We start from the raw sequence: 19,685 nt of genomic DNA, 5'->3' as shown, positions 1-19,685 counted from the left end.
ACGCCGAAGATCAGCGTTCGGGTCTATACAAATCCCGGACCGTAAAAAAGAAGAAATCCCAGAAGTTTGCAAGTACTCAACAAAAACAGGTGAGACGTGGAGAGATTTGTGTCAAAGTGCAGAGGTCAATGAAGAGGGTGGATGCTGTTCACATGGAGTCTAAATGGATGTTAAAGTCATCCAGGAGTAGCAGGTTGGAGGTGGTAGAGAGTAAGGAGGAACAGAATTCAGCCCACTCAGAGAGAAACTGAGAGGAAGCGCCTGGAGGCCGGTAAATGGTAGGAATGGACAGGGTGGAGGAGGGAGAGATGACCAATTTGCATACCAGGCTCTCAAAGGGCGAGTAGATCTGAGTGGGCGGGATGGAAGAAGGAATCCACTCAGGGAAGATTAACGTACCCCCACCGCCAGCCCACTGAGGTCGAGGTTTGGAGGTGAGCCTAAAGACGTCAGGTAAAAGGAAGTGACTGAGCTGGAATTAAACCAAGTCTCAGTGAGTGTGAGTATGTCAAGGTCAGTGTCTTCGAGGAGAAGGTAGATGTCAGCAGAGTGTTTGTTGGCTGAGCCTGCGTTGAGAGTCGCCAGGGGGAGATAATCGCTGCCTTTTTGAGGTGGAGTACAGGCGTGTCATACTTCAGTCAGAGGTGGCGGAGCAGGGAGGAGAAGTAGGGGGAGAGGCAGGAGAAGGAAGGAAGTTGAAGAGAGACAGCAGGATCCAGTCAAAGAGAAGGAGGTTGGCCTTAGTGCCTTGAACCAGGATTGTGCCTATGAAGTTGACATTAATGCAGCAACAAGATGAGAAGAAGCCTACCAAGAGGACTTCCCACTTGGTGTCGCCACTAATGGTAGTGAAAGAGTAAGGGGAGAGAGTAGAGATGAGATGAGAAACCCATAGGTCTGGAGATGGGACAGAGAAAAGGATGTCAGTCAAGGTTTCACTGGAGGATGCAGTGACACAGGTGTCTGCAATTGGGAGGCCAGGGTTTGCAGCAAGGATGTCTTTTATATGCTTCTTCCATCCAGATTTTGTGAGCGAGGTAATAGTGTACCAGTTGGAGTAGATTGGGGAGATGGACAGTGCCATATCAGAGCAAGAGGAAGGAAGTGAGACCCAGAGAGATAAAGAGGGAGGGGGGGTGCTGCATTGGAAAGTTCTGACCTTAACTCACAGGCGGCCAAGTGTATGTTAAGTGTATAAATTCAATTAGCAAAAACAATGCAGGATGTGAGCACACCTAAATTCGATTAGCAAAAACAATACATGGTGTGAGCACACCTAAGTTCGATTTTTGAACGAACAGACACAAAACAATGCAGGATGTTAGCACACCTAAATTCGGTTATTTAAGACACAAGTATTGCAGCACAGCAGTTCAGAAGTGGGAGCAGTGGAAGTGAGAGCTCAGGAAGGGAAGACAACGAGCCTCATTATAAGTTTGGCGGTCCAGTAAGTACGGTACCGGTAAGCTTGCCGGTACCGTAGTTACCAGACCGGCAAACTACAAGATCTGCCCACGGGTACCTGCCGTGAGGAATAGCACCTGCGACCAGACCTACACGTTAGCGCCGGCACCGTTATTGACGGTGCCGGCGCTACCAGCCTCCCCATTCCCATTGAGCACTACGGGGCTCGAATGGGAATGGGGAATAATAAATACCGGCAATGGGCAATTACTGGGTCCGGCGGGGGCCAGAATGCCCTGGTTATTGCCCATTGCCAGAAAAAAAACGACTCCGCCAGCAGCCGTGCCGGTAATTACCGGCACGGCTACTGCCATAGTCATAATGAGGCCCAATGTAAGAGTTTTTGACCGTGATGTACAGGGGAGAAGTGCCAGCTGAGATAGAACAGTGAGAATGTCAGGAGTAGCATAGACACAGACAGGCAGGCAAACGGAGCAGTCAGCACTCAAGTTATAGCAGCAGGGTGGGATGCCCTATTCCATGGGGGCGTGGAAGAAGTAACCAGCATAATGGCGCATTCTTTGCCTGTAGTATGTTACTGGGGCACGCAAAGCCCAGCCAGGCACAGACGAGGCCTTCGGTGGGGTGCTGCCTCCCGGTGCCTCTTATAGTTTAATAAAGAAGGGAGGCAGCCAATTGGAGTGGACCTGGCTGCAAAACAAAGGATGGCTCCACTGCCATGCACAAGGGCGGCCATCTTTGAAGTGCCCACAAACATAAAGGTTAAATGCAGGACAATCGATTCTTGCCACCCAAACCGCATAAAAGCAGCACATATTGAAACGCTTTGATGATATAAAAATGTAGGAACTGATTGGTCAATTTCAGTGTGTTCACGCCACGACGGCAAAAAATGTAGAAACAATGCTGCTTTCTTTCATTGAAATGCAGGGGAAGCGCCCAGCGAGTTTTCAGGGCCCAAGGTGGCTTACCTTCCGGAATGCATATCAAATGAGGAAGGAGGCAGTGGGGGCTGGCTGGATCACTGACATTCTGCTTCTAATTTCCAATACACACCACTCTTCTGTCAACCACTCTGTCATCGTACAAACCATCCTCTGGCTAAATATTAATAAATTAGTATAGATGCACACCCATCATATAAGGGGACGTGGCTGCATAACAAAAATGTTTGCGTGCAGTGGCAGGCTGCGCCCAACTTTAATTTAAAGCAGTTTTTGGACCTGTACCCTGGCAGGACATCACTCAAAATTTGAACAGAAAGACCCATGAACTTTCAGTAAAATAGTCACTGTAAATGCCTTTCCTTTCTTTTTCTGCAATCTGTAAGCCATTTTATTCCTACAACGTGTACCCGAAAGTTTATCATTCAGTACACTGTGTAATTACTAGTTGCCTGCTGCTCATTGTACTATTCACAAAATAAGTTACCAAACGGTTTTGTCTTTAAGACTTGATTCTCCGTCGCCTCATCTGAGAAAACGCTAAGATCTGAGTTGGCTTGCGGTGCAAGGAGACTCATCTGAAGTGTCATTGCAGATTTTGGGGTTATCAGCCAGCTGAAAGTGGACTACCTATATGTTGTCCCTAATTATGGCTCCTTTAGGGCTTTGATAAAGTAGACAACATGATTTATGTTCGGAGCAATCTAACCCTGAAAAGTGAAATAGTCGGGTTGGGAAAACAGTGTGTGCAACGTTTTAGTGCTGGCTATGGTGAGGGGTCAGAAATGAAAGGTGGACGCAAAGAGGTAATGTTTTCAACATGAGACATTTTTATTAAATTAAAGGGGTTGGATAAAGTCCTCTCTGTCCCTATCCTAACCAGAGTTTCCCTGCTTAGGAAACTAAAACTAAGGACCAGTCTGTGTCTCGTTGTCAAAACTAATAAACGGTGCTTGTGTGCAAACTATATCTGACCCTCACACTTAAACGGATAGTCAAAAAGCTGTAAGGTAAATGTTCTGATGTTCACTTAAGGAGAGGTGTTTAGAAATCAAGACAAAAGTTCAGCAAATAATCCTTGACTTCAGGAGGGGTTCCCTTCCCCTGGAGTAATTCGGGTAGGTCAACCACAGTGTCTTTCCGAAGGCTGGAGTTTAAAGGATGGCTGATAAAAGTGTCTCTTAAGAATGGCAAAGAAAAGTGTCTTTTCAGAAACAATGTAGAAATAGCAGAAATGCCTTTTCCTATGAAACTGTTTGCAACGTGGCAAAATAAGTCTCTTTCTCATTACTGTTTCAACAATGATTTCTGAAATTTCCCCATTCTGGTTCTTGCAGATCCCCTCGTGTACTCCCTTGTCTGGTATCTTCCTCCAAAAACGGTTCTTTGCCTGCTGTGCCTTGTTCACCAGATCTTTATCCACAATGTTCACTTTCTTTATCTTTTAGTATAACACAGTAATACTCTCATACTGTCTATACTGCCTTAACATTGGATTTTACTTGCCCCAAGCTTCCACATATGGACCTCACACATATGAAGACTTGTTCAAGTTCCACTTCTCAACTTCTTCAACAACACGTATTTGCTATAGACAATGCTTGCTCCAACTTTCCCCATAGGACCTCTTCATTCATGGAGACTTGTACAAATCTTGTCTTTCCACTTCTTTGTTAACATTCACTTGCTTATGATCACATTTGCTCCAGCTTTCCTCATCGTGGCATTGAGAAATTGTACAAATGCAGTTTTTCAAAGTTACTTGGGCAGTTTTCAAATGGTACTTTTAATTGTCCAGGTGCTTGTTGGTACGTCCCGGGGTTCTCACTGTCTTTGTGACAACTTACTGGTGTTTCTTTGCGTCTTCCTGCATCCTTCTGCTTTGAAGTTTCAAGGCTAGAATGGCGTCTCCTGCTTGGCTGGCCAATTTCCAGCGTTCTTCTTGCTCCTGCGTTCACTCGCGAGTAACCTGGTTGCTTGCACCCTTCATCGCGCCTGGTACAGGATACCTGCTGTTGGTATCCTCGCAGCTTCTCCCTGGGGGCCTGCATCACTCTGCTGGGCCTCTCGCTATGCCGGTACCACTGGTTGATGAACAGCAGCCCAAAAGCACCTGCCTGTTCCTACTCGGTCTGCTTCAGCACGTCTGCCTCTTCCTTCTGCTTTGCCTTTCGTTTTGCCCGGTCTGTGCCTTCTCATTCCGACTCACCTGCTGAGTCCGGGGGAAGTCTGTTTTAAAATCCCACCCAGCTGGTTCATTTTACAACAACTACACCGCACTTCGCTTTTAGGGCTGTTCTCAATCCATATTAACCCCTTTTCCCTCTTCCTCGTCTCATTACCTGAGGCACTATAGGCATTGGAGTCCATAGGAAAAATAGAGGTTTTAAGGAGATTCTGTTTGGTATTCTTGCCTATTATGATATTATAACTAGGAGATGTTAATTGTGTTTTAGGTGTTTGTAAGTTATGAATGGTTATTGGTTCAGAATTGCAATATGTCATAAGCCCTTTACGTAGTGTAGTGCTGTTTTCAAAGGGAGTGGGGGAATACTGCGCCTCTCCTAAAGGAGTCATCACCTTCTCCCAGCAGTAATCGCCCACACATGATCCTCCCTCATAGTACCACTGTTAGGAACAGGTAGCTGCTGCCGTCCCCTGGCCATGTGGGAAGAGTCCATCTTCGGGGATTCAGTGATGACTCCACAGGATTCATCACACTATGCAACGCCTGAGTTCTAAGCAGAACAGCAGTAGCTTGATTTGTCAGGGATCTAGAAATGTTCCTCATGCTCTCGGAAAATTCCCATGTCTTGTTTTTTTCTGTTCCTAGGTACTTGGAGCATACACCATGAACAAGAGAAAGAAAGCACAGGTGCCAGGTAAGAAGAATTATGTGCTGGTAAGTGAGATAGCAAAAGAAAGCAAACACGGGGCACAACACCCCTGTGAGGAATGAAAATACCCGCCACACTCCTTGGCCTCCTCCTATTAGACTACATAATTTCCCTGTACAAAGGTCTTCAGTGCAATTCCAAATGTTTATGTTTGGTATGTTTATGAGGCTCACGTATGCAATCCACACATAACGAACACTAATTTGAACATGCCATTTTGAAGTCGAAGGGAAGAATCAGGTTTGTACACGTCAAGCATATTAAATATGATTGTAAAAGATGATATGATAGGAATGCCCATTTGAGGTTGTAAATGCTGGGAGTAGGTCATGGAATGAGACTGTGGAGAGGGAATATGGAATGGTGAGAGAGAAGACACGGAAGTTAGTGTGAGGAAGAGGATAAGGGAGGCTGTTATCCAGTGACTTTCTTTCCAACTTTTAATTAAAAGAATGTTGCTGATACTCGTGGAAGTCTTATATAACAATTGACGACGAGCGTATGGGGACGACATTAGGCCCGGCCTCCCAGGCTGCTGCGGCGAGGGGGGTGCATGGGAAGCAGATTTCCTGCAGTCCAGTGTCGCTCCGGATGAAGGACAAGGCAGCGAGGAGTAGGACCTGGATCCTGAAGGCCCGGTGAGAGGGTCAGCCGCTTTCAGTTGCACAGCAACATAGAACGCGTCTGCGAGGGCCCAGAGGCAGCCACGGCAGAGCAGAGCCTTGACGTCTTGGCATTCCAAGGAGCGCTTAGCTCCATTGCCTGGCAACCTGAGGAGCATCAGAGATTCTCGAAGCAAGACCTCTCGGCGTAGAGCGCACTTGTCAGTTTTCAAGGGAGACCACTACTGGCCTGGCAATAAGTGACAATGGGCCTCATTCCGCAGTTGGCGTTAAGGGGTTAACAGCGCCGGTAATGGTGCTGGTGCCGTTAACCCCTTACCGCCCTATTACGAGGCTGCTCGCGGTACCCACAAAGGGCTCCTGGTAAAACCAGGTGCCCTTAGTGGGTCCTGCTAGCAGACCAGGGAGCTAACAACGGGCCTGTTATTAATGGGCCCGTTGTTAGCTCCCTCCCCATTCCCATTGAGCCCTATGGGGCTCGAATGGGAATGGGGATGGGTTCCCTGAATGGGGAAATACTGGGTCCTCCAAGGTTGGAATGGCCTGGTAATTCCCCATTCAGGGAACCCAGACCCGGTAGGCGGTAAGGGGGTAACCATGGGGCTAAAAGCGCCATGGCAACCTTCAACCTCTGAATGAGGCCCAATGTCTAAGTAGATTACAAATGCTGGGAGAGCAGATATAAAAATTTGAGCTGAGCAGTGTAGCCTTTCTGGCAGGTTGCACTGACTTCAGTGATGCAGAAGTGATGGGTTTTGTTTTGGTTTTCCTTCTTCCTTTATTACTGCAGCTGCAATATGGCAAACAAACCAGGCCCCATATTATTTTTATCATCTTCTGGAGAACTATGTGTGAAACGGTTTGATTGGAAGAAGGCTTCATGAAGTACGTATTAGCAGTTAATGGGCTAAATTACTCTGATGAAAGAAAAGATGGCCTGCTATTCCACTGTCTGGGCCAAACTGGGCAGGAAGTGCCCAGGAGGCTTCCAGAGGTCTTGCGATAAAGTTCTGTTTTGGTCATTGTCAGGAGGAGCAGATATGAGAGCAGCTCAAGATAAGGTGCATGGCTCGAAATTAAGATTGGATGACCTAAAAGCAGCTCCTGGGTATCCAGCATTAACCAGTGACCGGGAGCTGGTACAAAGAGCTAGTATATAGTGTTCCGGAAAGGTAGCTTCCACATACAATGCAAACATATCATTTCGTCCATTATTTATGATCCCTTATTCTTTAAATGGTGTATCGATGTGTCCTAATGTTTATTTTTAGATTGTCCAAAATTTGCAGTTAAATCCGCATAAGTGTGTTTGTTCATCCTCTGTTGGCCTGGGGAGCCAAAAGTTGCTCCTTGTAGCTGTTGCTGTCAAGCTAAGCACACTATTCTAGGCTACGAGCAGGAGCTAAATAGCTCCCAGGTCCCCTCAATTTTGAGGTGCATCAGTCATAAAGTTTGCGAGGAACTTTGGCGGAAACAAGACCTGATCTTGAAGAGAGCCATTGAGATAGCAAAGAACGTCAAGCATACCGAAAGTTGCATTAAAGAACTCCACGTGGACACTGTGCGTGCGCCCTCAGGGGAGGATGGTCCGATCTATTGGATGGATGCACAGAACACATATATGTAGAATCCCAATGCAAGTAAGCAGTGTAAGGTATAAAAACACCAAAGATGATGCAGGATCATATTTCAACCCCAAGGGAGAGTCCCGAGGTTGGGGGTGTGCCAACCAGGGGAGGTGGGTGGGTGGAATCCAGTGGGAAAGAGGTGCTTTCGCTGTGGAAGCACCAATGACATGGCCAATTACAGAGATTGTGTTGCGGTGCATACTGTCTGTTGAGACTGTGGAAGGAAGGGGCAACTTGCTAGGTGCTGCAAGAACTTCAAAGGTGCTGCTGGGATGGTATGTGAAATCTATGAATGCACCTCTGATGCCAATGTGACAGGCAGGGAGGTTGTATCCTCAGTGAGTGCAGTTTCAGGAAAACTAAAGAGGAAGAACCCACATGCGGAAATACAGAATAATGATGTGTTGGTGCCTGAGTTGGTTGACAGTGGAGCAGATTATATCTCAGCCAATCTACGAGTATCGAGGGACACATTCAGGTGCTGCTCTTTGAGGGAGCCAGGGATAAAGGCCAATGCTTACGGTTACATTCCTATTGACATTGTAGGAGAATTTTAACCGGATCTTCAGTTCAAGGGACGGAAGGCTGATGAAATAGTGCACATAGCCAGGAAAGGTGATATATGCCCTCATGGGACGATCAGGCGGAATTAGCTATCAAGTTGGACGCTCTTCAACCTGAACAGGTCTTGGTGATACCAGAAGGCATGGCTAATAATCCAAGTGAGGTGGACATGAGTGGTGCGATATCGTCTTGGTGCCCAGAAGTCTTCAACGATGATATAGGATGCCTAAAGGCTTTGTTCATCTGATAAGACCCAAGAAAAAAAGCTTTACCTGTTTTTACCAAAGTGCAGACTATCGCCCTTGCTTTGAGGCAGGAACTGGAAAGAGAATTGAAGAGAATGGAAAGCGATGGCATCATTGAGGTTATTGAAGGTTCGGAGTGGGTGATACCGATTGTGGTAGTATGAAAATGCAGTGGAGCAATGAGACTGTGTTGTGACATTAGAAACCTCAACAAGAGCATGGTAGCTGAGAAGATTCCCCTTCCCTAGACTGATGAAATGTTGATGAGTGTAACAGGAGCACAGATGTTTTCCCTGCTAGATCTGATGTCTGCACACCATCAGGTGGAACTTCATGCAGACTCAATGGATCTTACAATGTTTCTCACACCTTTTGGTATTTATCGATGTAGGAGGATGCTGTTTGGAGTATTGTCTGTGGCCAGTGTGTTCAGAAAGATATGTACTTTTTGGGGGAGGAGTATGGTGTGATGTTGTACCAGGATGACATATTGATATGGGGGTCTGATGTGAATGAGCATGATAACAGTTTGAGAAGAGAGATATTGAAGGAGGCATGACTTACCAGAGCCTTAAAGAAATGTGATTTCAGGAAGGACAACGTTACATATCTGGGACATGAGGGGTCTGATAATGGTGTCACCACAATAATGACATGGTTGTGGTAATAAGGGATATGCCTGAACACAGGAACAAGATTGAAGTTGCTGCTTTCCTGTGTCATGTTGAGTTGTATAACCAATGTATTAAAAGCTTGGTGGATAAAATGAAATGCATGAGGGGGCTCACAAGGAAGAGTGTGACATTTCTGTGGTCCGAGGCATGTTATCGAGAAATGTATGGAAGAAAATAAGAAGTACTGCAAACTCTGTTTTTGTTAGACTTCATGGATAATCGGATGACAGTAGTGTACACTGATGCCAGTGATTTGGCATTGGGTGCTGTACTCATGCAGAAGTTAGAGGGTGTGTCAAATCTGGAGGTTTTGCCCCTTCTTCCATGGGGGACCCTCCCAAGGGGTTTAGGAAAGTGAGACCTTGCTGTGGGTGACTCCACACCGGTTCTATGTCATTTCATCGACACCCGTTTTTACGACAGGTGTTTTTACGAAGAGTTTTACTTTATTATTGGGGGGATCCGCCCCCAAAACCTCCTGTCCTCTACCTATTTTCTTTTATATGACTGAACCCCCCAAACCCGTTATAGGCCCTTTCCCTCCCCCCAAAAAATGTGAAGAGTTTTTTCAGCAGAAACTCTTCGTAAATACACCCGTTGTAAAAAACAGGTGTCGATGAAATGACATCGTACCCTCCACACCAGGGACCAGGGACTCCCGTTCCGGTAAGGAACTCCCTTTTCTGCATGTATGGGAATACCAGCAATGGATCTGGCTGTTAGCTGTGGAACTCCAAATTATGTAATTAGTGCATTTGAACAGTTGGCTCAAGGCAGTGTGGGCCTCTCAGTACGCTTGACAGTTAAACACACTCCTTTGGTATCTGGTAGGAAGAATAATAGGGCTTTCCCCCTTGAATGGAGGAGGAGAAGCGATACACAGGGGCGAGCCTCCAACGTACCAACATTATTTGGAAGCAGAACCATGCTGCAGAGCTGGCTGTGGCGCATAGAATGACCTGGAAGGAGTTCCAGAGGGAGACTCAGAGAGAATCTTGAGAGAACGAGAAATGTGGCCGACAAGGAAAGGCTGTGCAGAGTCGACGAGGCTGAGCGGAGAAGGCCCGAGGAAAAGCATAACCACCCGGTGGACTTGGTGGGCCTAGAGCCCAGAAAACAATGCAGAATACAGTGAGCGTGAGAGGAACAATACCCCTGCTCGCACTACTCAAAACCATAGAGAGAGCAGCATAGCAGTGAGCGAAGAAACATTCCCTTTTGCGTTCGGGAGAAGACTCCCAGGAGCTGCAGAGAATGGCAATGTCTCTGGGTCGAAGCCACCTCGCTGGAGTAGGACGTGCTACAGAGAAGTTACACGGGTTGCTCACAGTAGAGGGGGACACATAGACCAGACTGAGAACGTAAGAAGAAACAAAGTGTCTAGATCCTTACGAGGGGTAACCTGTCACGATCCTGCTCGCCTGCCACCCAGCACCGCTACATGCGCCTCTGCCTTTATTTCCTTGTTTTACCACTGCAGGTTTGGACTAATCTAATTGCATGTTCCATTCCGGATTTTGGGTTAAACCAGCAATGCATTCTGGGACATGTATGCTGTCCAAAAGGCAGAGGGCTGGAGGAGGCATACTAAATACATTTGTTTGCAGCAAGCTACTAAGAGCTGCAGGGGGCCTAATTGCATTCACCTGTTCCAAGCTACTGCAGGCTAGGCTGCAGAGAGCTGGAGAGCACTTGATTAGAAACCACTGCTGCTACTGCTGCAGGCTACTGAAGCCAGGGCTGGGCTTAATTGAACACAGCTGTGAGAGTCTGCAATCAGCTCCACCCTGCTGGCCTGCTGGCTGGGAGGGCCTTTATAAGCTCACTTTGAACAGAAGCAGTACTGCTGTCCACGGGGAGTTTGTGCTGGTCCTCCTGTTACCAGTTTTTGACCTTTCCTGGAAATCCTCTTTTGGCCTATAATTCCTGTTGCTGTTGATGCTTGTAGCTCCCTCTCCAGTCTGCTGCAGCCTTCTGCCCTGCTCCTCTGGGCTCCCACCTGGCGGCCCTGCCACACTCTGCTGCCTTCCGCCCTGCTCCTCTGGGCTCCCACCTGGCGGCTCTGCCACACTGCGCTGACTTCTGCCCTGCTCCTCTGGGTTCCCACCTGACGGCTCTGCTGCACTCTGATGCCTTCCGCCCTGCTCCTCTGGCGTCCCATCTGGCGGCTCTGCCACACTCTGCTGCCTTCAGCCCTGCTCCTCTGGGCTCCTACCTGTACCTTCTGCCCTGCTCCTCTGGGCTCCCACCTGACGGCTCTACTGCACTCTGCTGCCTTCCGCCCTGCTCCTCTGGGCTCCCACCTGTACCTTCTGCCCTGCTCCTTTGGGCTCCCACCTGATGGCTCTGCCATACTCCACTGCCATCCGCTCTGCTCCTCTGGGTTCCCACCTGACGGCTCTGCTGCACTCCGCTGCCTTCCGCCCTGCTCCTCTGGGCTCCCACCTGTACCTTCTGCCCTGCTCCTCTGGGCTCCCACCTGATGACTCTGCCATACTCCACTGCCTTCCGCTCTGCTCCTCTGGGCTCCAGCCTGACGGCTCTGCCGCACTCTGCTGCCTTCCGCCCTGCACCTCTGGGATCCCGCCTGACGGCTTTGCTGCACTCTGCTGACTTCTGTCCTTTTCCTCTGGGCTTCTCTGCCTGGCAGCCTTGCCACACTCCTCTGCCTTCTGCCCTGTTCCTCTGGGCTCCTTGCCTTGCAACCTGCCTGTTCTAGCTTCTGATATCCTATCTTTTCCTGTATCTGGTTATTTCTTTCAACACTGCTTTCTATTTGTATACATCTTGGTCTACTGTGGTGTCTCCACTTGAATCCGTTTTACAATGTGACCCTGGGTTGGCCTCCGTTCCGATCAGATCAGGGAAGACTTTTGTTGCCTTCACCTAGTCCGTAGAAGTCGTACCTGCCTCAGTATATGGTCTTTCAGTTTTACCATTGCACTGAGTACAACGTTGCTGTATGACTGATGTTAAGAGTAATCTGCTGCTACCGATCCCAAGTTCTTTCCTTAATCCCTGGAGACCCCTTATCATATTCCAGTAGACCCTTATTTCTGATCAATCCAAGTTGCCCAGTGTACTTGCTTGTCTTTGCCTTTTCTCTGTCTCTTTGTTTACAGCCTGCTCCCGCAGTTCCTGTGAATACCTGTTTCAACTAACAGCTTGGTATGTACCTTTAATCTGTTATATGCTAGCATTGTCTCCGGAATCTCTCTTAATCTACTTGCATACAGTGAAAGATAGCCTCTGCCATGTGCTCTCCGCCCAGACTTGTGACACAACCAGGTCCAGAGTGGGACACAGACATCAATAATAAGAGTGGTTACAGGAGCCCTAAACCCCAGAGCCTTGGAATCAGCCAAATGGATCAAAGCCACACCCAAAAACCAAAAGGAAAATGTACTAGGAGGGGAGACACATACCCATACAAATCAAGCACGAAATTGCGAACAGGAAAACCAAGGTAGCCAGGAAGTCCTTTTAAAGCAAGTAAGGGATCATCCCAAAGTGAAACCAGAATCAAGCAAGACTGAAATCTCGTGGGGAGAGACCCACGTAGTTGGTGGAGGAGGGCTAAGGAAATATACCTGGATCTACGATCACTGAGAGAATTGAAATTTTTTGGAACTTGAGAGTTTATGCTATATACCTAAGGAAAACCTTTTCTGTGTTTGGAACTCTGATAAGATGGACACAGATTGATAAAGTCAGGAGAGCTGTCTCCTATTAAATAATTGTGGGAACAGATAAGTGTCACAGCCCGTTCACTCTCAGCGAATCCTGTTGCCTTGTTTCCTTCTCGTGCTTATCTCCGGCAGTGGCGTCTGCCGTGGCGGCTCGGGTAAAGAGCGCACCGGCGGATGGCAAAGACTGAAACTCCCATACTGCCAATGGGGTTGAACTTGTGACATAGTTACGTGATTTGCCAACGCAATCCGGGAGTCTGCCGTCGCTTTGGCATTTGTATGTAAACGCTCCTTAACTGTAGGTACTACCGCCCGGTGAGCTGTGTTTCTTGTTTCTTCGTTGTTTAAAGATTTCCCGGATTACCGACCTGCTTCTGATCGCTTCGATTGTCTACTCCTCTGTCCTTGCCTGTTGCGGCGCCTGGCCTGGTAAAATGGACTGCTTTCTTGGTTGATGTACAAACCTTTGGCTCACGTCCCCTGGAAATGGCTTGGTCATTTCCCTGCTGTTACAGACAACTGTTTTTTCTCAACGGACTGCTTTCCTGATTATTCTACGGACATTGGCTCCATGTACCCTGGATTTGGCTTGTATTTTCCCTTCTTGTTGTCAGACTCCTGGCTCAACACTTTTACTGCTGTGAACTTGAGTTCATTATTATTTGTTTTCTTGGATTTCTGGAACTACACTCGGTGCTTCCTATGCATCTTCTTGGCTCATTGACTTTTGCTTCTTGTGGAACTTGTATCTTAAGGATAAGACTCTTTTTTTTATTTCAAGAACTGAACAATACCTTTCCTCATACTGCATTCCCTAGACTGCACCCTCGTGCTCTACTGGTCAGTACCATCACAGGGCATCTGGCATTTTCACTGGACTCACCTGACCTTCTTTACGTCTCTGGCAGGAGGCTGCTTTGGTTTATAGTCGTAATGTCGAAAAAAAAATGTCGACAAACAAAAATGTCGAAAAAAAAATGTCGAAAACAATAATGTCGACATCCTATACTTATAATGTAAAAAGTCATTTTTTCGAAAAAAAAATGTCGACAAACAAATGTCACTTAGAACTAGCAACACCTCACCCAACACCCCCCTGCCACCCCCCCACACCTCCCACCACCACCCTCCCACCCCTCATACTCAACACATTCTAATTATATATTTATTTATTTATTTATTTTTTAAATAAATAAATAACCAAAAAGAGTATCATTTACTATGGGGGGGTCCCCCCAACCCCCCCTCACCCAACACCCCCCTGCCACCCCCCCACACCCACCCCAACCACCCTCTCACCCCTCATACTCAACACATTCTAATTATATATTTATTTATTTATTTATTTATTTTTTCACTAAATAAATAAACAAAAAGAGTTTAATTTACTATGGGGGGGGTCGGGGGGTCCCCCCAACCCCCCCTCACCCAACACCCCCCTGCCACCCCCTCACACCCACCCCAACCACCCTCTCACCCCTCACACTCAACACATCTTAGTCATATATATATTTATTTATTCATACAATAAATACAAAATTTCGAAAAAATGTCGACATTATTGTTTGTCGACATTATTGTTTGTCGACATTTATTTGTCGACATTTTGACTGTCGACATTTTGACTGTCGACATTATGACTGCACACCGGCTGCTTTCTATCAGATTAATCCTTTAGGGGTTATCTGGGTCAGAACGGAACCCTGACACTAGGAGAGATTCCTGGAAATACTGAGAGACAGTAGAGTAAAGAACACTCGGGGCAGCCTATATTGCCCACTTTCCCGTTTGTTGTTTTTCTAAGTGGTGGGGCCAGTTTAGAAGTTAGGATTTGGACAGAGGGCAAGATGTATTATTTTGACTAATTGTGACAAGCACCCTCAGTATAGTTTGTTAGGTAGGTAACTTCTCAATTAGCAATAGGGTCAGTAAGGCGTTTTCTTTAATTTAAATAAAACTCCTCTAGTAAAAGTATGTCTTCTGGTCCAAGTCTTACTTCTGGTACGCCACAAGGGGTAATTGTAATTGTTTATTTGTAAAGCGCTTCAAAGCCCTTCAAGGTGGGAAGGGAACAAGGGGATATCATCGTCATTCTTAGGCCTTGAAATTCTGAATGATCTACAACAATAACTAGCATACTAGGCCAGAGGCATTTCAACTGGTATAACTGTGTGACAAAGAGTGGGGAGAGAAGGGCGGGGAGGGAGATGGACATACAAAGACAAAAAGGTTGGTAATCAGTACCCCTATGCATGAGTATATTAGGCACAACCAAGCTAGGGAGGGGGGAACAGAGGAGGACAGGACAGACAAACATGCTAAGCCTAGTACATTCAAGGTCGTGCATGTGTGCAGACAGGAACTGCGAGGGAGGTGGAGGGGGACGAGTGCTCCCAGTCCAGCAGGGGCCTGGGTTAAGTGCCGATTGGTTGTCACTATCATGGAATGTAATCCAAGTGCAGTAGTGCAAGGCGGAGGCCCGGAGGCAAGTGCAGGAATGGCGGGGGAGCCTGGGACCTGTGAGGCTCTGGATGTGAACCAGGCAACCTCTGGGTGAACTGAGCAGGTTGGGGAAGAGAATGAAGGAGGGAAGTAGGAGAGAAGAGAAGGAGGTTAGCAGGGGAGAGGGAGAGAACGAGGAGAAGAGGAAGGTCTTGATGAGTTTCCAGAACTTAAGGAGGTCCTGCTCAAGACGCAGAGAGGCAGATAGGCTGTTCCAGAGGGAGGCATGTGCAGAGGATAGGGATCTACCCCTAAATCTGTTTGGAAAAGCATCTCACCCGCAGAGAGTTGAAGGAGGTCAAGTGGAGGGCTCTGGAAGGAGAGTATTTAGGAAGAGAGCGTTGTAGATAGTAAGGGCCCAGGCCCCAGAAAGGCTTGTGGACTGTGCAGAGGGACTTGAACTTGATCCTTGCAGCCACAGGGGGGCAGTGGAGGGATTTCAGCGCCAGAAAGATGTGGTCCCTGTGCTTGAGGCCAAGAGAAGTCTTGCAGCTCTGTTCTGGATAAGTTGAAAGAGGTCGGGTGTAGAAATCGGAAGATTGAGAAAGAGACTGTTGCAGTAGTCCAGTCTGGAGAGAACCCGGGCTATGGAGACAGTGAGCCTCTGGGGGAAGGTGAGTAAAGGTAGAATACCTCTGAGGAAGTGCAGCTGGTAGTGGGACTTTTTGGACATGTCTGGGATATGAAAAGAGACAGAGAGAGTAGAGTCGAAGATGACCCCAGGATTCTTTGCCTCACAAGTGGGAGAGGGTGCTGGACCAAGGGTGGCTGGCCAGAGTGAAAGTGGGAAAGCGGGAGCAGAGGTCCCAATGAGGACCATCTCTGTCTTAGTGGCATTAAGGCTGAGATCATTAGCAGCACACAAGTACTGAATTGCGGACAGTCAGGGATGAGCGAGGAGGAGGAAGAGGCCGATGGTTGCCTGAAGGAGAGCTGTGTGTCATCGGCATAACACTGGAAGTTGGAGGTGAAGGCAGAGATCATGTGGGCCAAAGGGGCCATGTAGACATTGAAAAACGAGTGGGATAGATTTGATCCCTGGGGGACACCACAAGTAGAGAGAATGATATCGGAGAGAAAGGACCCAAGTTCTACCTGGGTGTGTGTATACGATTGCATTTGCTTCCTGGACCCTCAAGGATGCATAGAGGAGACACCTAGTGATTGCATGAGAGGCTCCTGGGTGTTTTTGGTCAATTGCAAAGTTCAAAATGTATCTGTTTAAAAGCCTTTGTGGTTTGAGTGTCTTCAATATGGGGGAGGAGGAATCTAGGTTAGGCAAAGTCAGGCATTTGACAATAATTACATACACCTGACGTCCCTTTCCCTTCCCCACAGGGATAAAAGGCAGAGCATGAAAGCACACTTCCAGCAAGGCCAAACGCACGAGGAATCAGCTATTCCGGACCGGCGGTTCAAACGGAGAAGGGGGACGAGACTTGAAAGGACGACGAGGAGGGAATTGCCCTTTTCAACTCAGACCCCAAAGCCTCTGAAAAAGAAATCATAAAACCTGTAGTCCAGCTGGCATTTGGTGTATCAGATGTCAACGGTGCCCTGAGCCCTCCCACACTAAAACCATGGCGGGGAGACGCGCTTCCTACCGTGGTACCGTCTTTGACTCCCGAGGCAAGAAATGCCAATGGGTTCAGCACAGCCGGTGGGTCGGAGAGAGAGCTGATAAAAAAACCGGACTGTGTTGAGACAAAGGTTGCGAACTGCAACATTGTGTGAATTTATGATTAAAGAACGCGTGTGTGAAAGCTTGACAGAAAGTCCAGTGAAGGACCAGCTGCAGAGTGTCTGGTGGCGCCACGTGGGTGCTCATTTGAAGGACTCTGGCTGGTTCCCTTTGTCGAAACTACAAGCAGCAGGAGGCCCCAGTAGAGGCTGCGTGAGGAGTCAGAGTGGTCATTCAAGGGTCGAGTCGAACCCCATGTACAATCGAAAGTCTCTGACACGTTGACAAGGAGAGCAAAGGGAAGTGAATCCCGCATTGTGAGAATGCAAAGTGAACTGTGTAGTTGGCAAATGTGAACCCGGCTGAGAAATGCCTGCGAATTGGGGTGAACAGTAATACGCCAGTGAACAATGTGTCGACAAGAATGAACCCGGCTGAGGGTTGTCCAGAGTGAATGGTTGTTTAAAAAGACTTTGAGACTCTTGAATGTGACATTGTGAACGAAAAGCCGTATTGAACCCGATGGAGGGAGGCCCACGTTATACGAGGGATCAGAGCCTGGCAGAGGGGGATCCTAAAGCTAAGAGTAATCACCCCATGAAGATTTATTAAAAGAACTTTTGTTTTTGTTGATTGTAACACATCAGGTCCTCTGAGGCAAGAGATTTTGTGTGAAAGAGACTTGGCCAAAGAAGGCCCTGATATTTTGGAAACAAACTGTAACCTTGTGCTGGTGAGGCCCAGGAGTGTGCTGTGCTCAGGAGTCCCACTTTGTCCTGTGCTAAAAACGTGGGGAAGGGAGACCCCAGCCAAACCATCCTGACTTTGATTGTGAGAACACTTCTTTCTTTTCTTGAGAACATTGTCCCACACTATTTTGTAACTTAGTTGTAAGGCTTTGCAATAGGTTTTTTTGTATAGGCCCTTTTTATCACTTGTGTGTGTCTTTACTGTTGCCACCGTGAGGTCCTTACATATGATGTCAGGAGGGGGATCTGACTCAATTGAAACAAATTGGAGAGCCCTACAATTTCAAAAACATAGTCGTTGAGCTTCTAACCCCTCTGTCGTCACGAAAGAATCGATAGGTTTCGATATCTGTAGCAGTAGGGAAGCTGTCATCCCCCCTGGGAAAAGAGGAATGATTCCTCTGATCTGGTTTTGATTCCCCCTCTGGGGTGTTACATACGGTTAGCCCCAAAATCTGGCCTAGCGTCGAGGTTCGGTATAGACGTTTTAGCAGGCATCATCGATCCCGACTTCCAGGCAGACGTAAAACTTCTCTTACAGAATCATGGTGAACTCCCATTTGAAGTACATTGTGGGGATCAAATTGCCCAAGGAATTTCGGAAAGGGTGCTGTTCCCTCACTTTAAAGAAAGTGAACCAGACAAAACAGGAAGAGGTACATTGGGCCTTGGGGAAGCTAATCGAAGAAAAGCAGGGAGAAGAGTCTCCTACCACCTATCCCGACGTAGCCTTTGCCCAGCGAAATGAGCCAGCTCCAGCTGAAGCTTTTTTACAAGCTATTCCGAAAGGAGAAGGTATAGAGAAAGAGAGACCCTTATTCTTCCTAAAGCAGGCATTGTTGTACAGAAGGGAGACATCTACAGAAGGATTAGTAAAGACACAATTGGTAATCCCCAAGCCCCACCGAAAGTTGGTACTGGAGATTGCGCATTCCCATTTTACCGGGGGCCACTTAGGATAATCCAAAATCCAGGCACATATTAGTGGGAGGTTTTATTGGCCAGGTATCCACGCAGATATAAAGACCTTTATCCAGACGTGTGAAATATGTCAAAAAAAATAGCACACACATCCCACCACCTGCCACACTGAATCCTTTACCCATCATAGAAGTCCCTTTTTCAAGAATCGGATGGACATTATTGGACCTCTAGAAACATCCAGACTAGGCAATAAATACGTCCTCGTTAAAGTTGATTATGCAACTGGATAGCCCGAAGCCTTCCCAAATGCGAAATAATACCCCACAGAAAATCCTTAAACACCTACTACTGTATTTCTCCAGGGTCAGCTTTCCCAAGGAAATACTATACAATCAAGGTTCAAATTTTATGAGCAAGCTCATGGCATAAATCAAACAGCTACTTTTGCGACAAAAGCGGCGCCCAAGGCCTGGGTTGCAGCAGCCTGGAGCCCCTGGCCCAGGCCGCCTTAGAGCTTTCCCCCTCCGCATTAGAGCTTTTCCCACCGGGGAGGGACGGGTACCCCACCGGGGCTCCCCGGCACCGACGCCGGGCTTGGGGATGGTTAACCCAGTCGCGAGGCAGGCACGCAAGGCCAGGGGCCCGCCCCTCCAGCCGCACCGGGGCTTCAGCCTGGCCCCTTTAGAGCTTTTCCCTGTGGGGGGGAACGATGGGGTCCGGCCACAACGAGCGCCCCTTGACACACGCTCCACTCCGTTTTGGACTTGACCGCACACGGGAGGCACCGGACTGAGGACCGGGGGCAACCCACGAACGCCATGGAACTCAAGGCCGGACGGTATGAGCGGCTACAGCCCCATGGAGGGAAGGATGGGCCCACTCAGGGCGCCACCTCGACACACACGCACCACCCCATTTTGGACTTGACCGAGGACCGGGAGCAGTCCACGTACGCCATGGAACCGAGGCCAGACACAGTGCAACGAAGGCCGCAGGGTGGCACTTCCACGCCGACTATTAAGCCCCCACGGAACCCGACCAGAGACAAATGTAGGAGCCAGCCGACCTGGCCACAACGCGGGCCATCTGGTCCACCGGTCGCCACTCGGGCCATCTGGTCCTACTCCCCTGGCCAGATGG

General features: G+C 48.1%; 1 protein-coding gene across 1 annotated transcript in view; it reads left to right on the top strand.

Moving 5' to 3' along the window:
- The window catches only part of BRME1 (break repair meiotic recombinase recruitment factor 1), an 837,863-nt gene that overhangs the window by 60,515 nt on the left and 757,663 nt on the right, over window positions 1-19,685 (top strand). Inside the window, exon 2 of the mRNA XM_069652891.1 lies at window positions 5,203-5,251. Coding sequence (XP_069508992.1) covers window positions 5,221-5,251 — 31 coding nt within the window. The 5' untranslated portion in view covers window positions 5,203-5,220. The remainder of the gene's footprint in view (window positions 1-5,202; window positions 5,252-19,685) is intronic.

Source organism: Ambystoma mexicanum, chromosome 3q (assembly GCF_040938575.1).
Source record: "Ambystoma mexicanum isolate Mex_15411 chromosome 3q, UKY_AmexF1_1, whole genome shotgun sequence".
In the NCBI taxonomy this organism is placed as follows: Eukaryota; Metazoa; Chordata; class Amphibia; order Caudata; family Ambystomatidae; genus Ambystoma; species Ambystoma mexicanum.
Note: the sequence above shows the minus strand (reverse complement) of the source record. Positions and strands in the feature narration are given on the sequence as shown.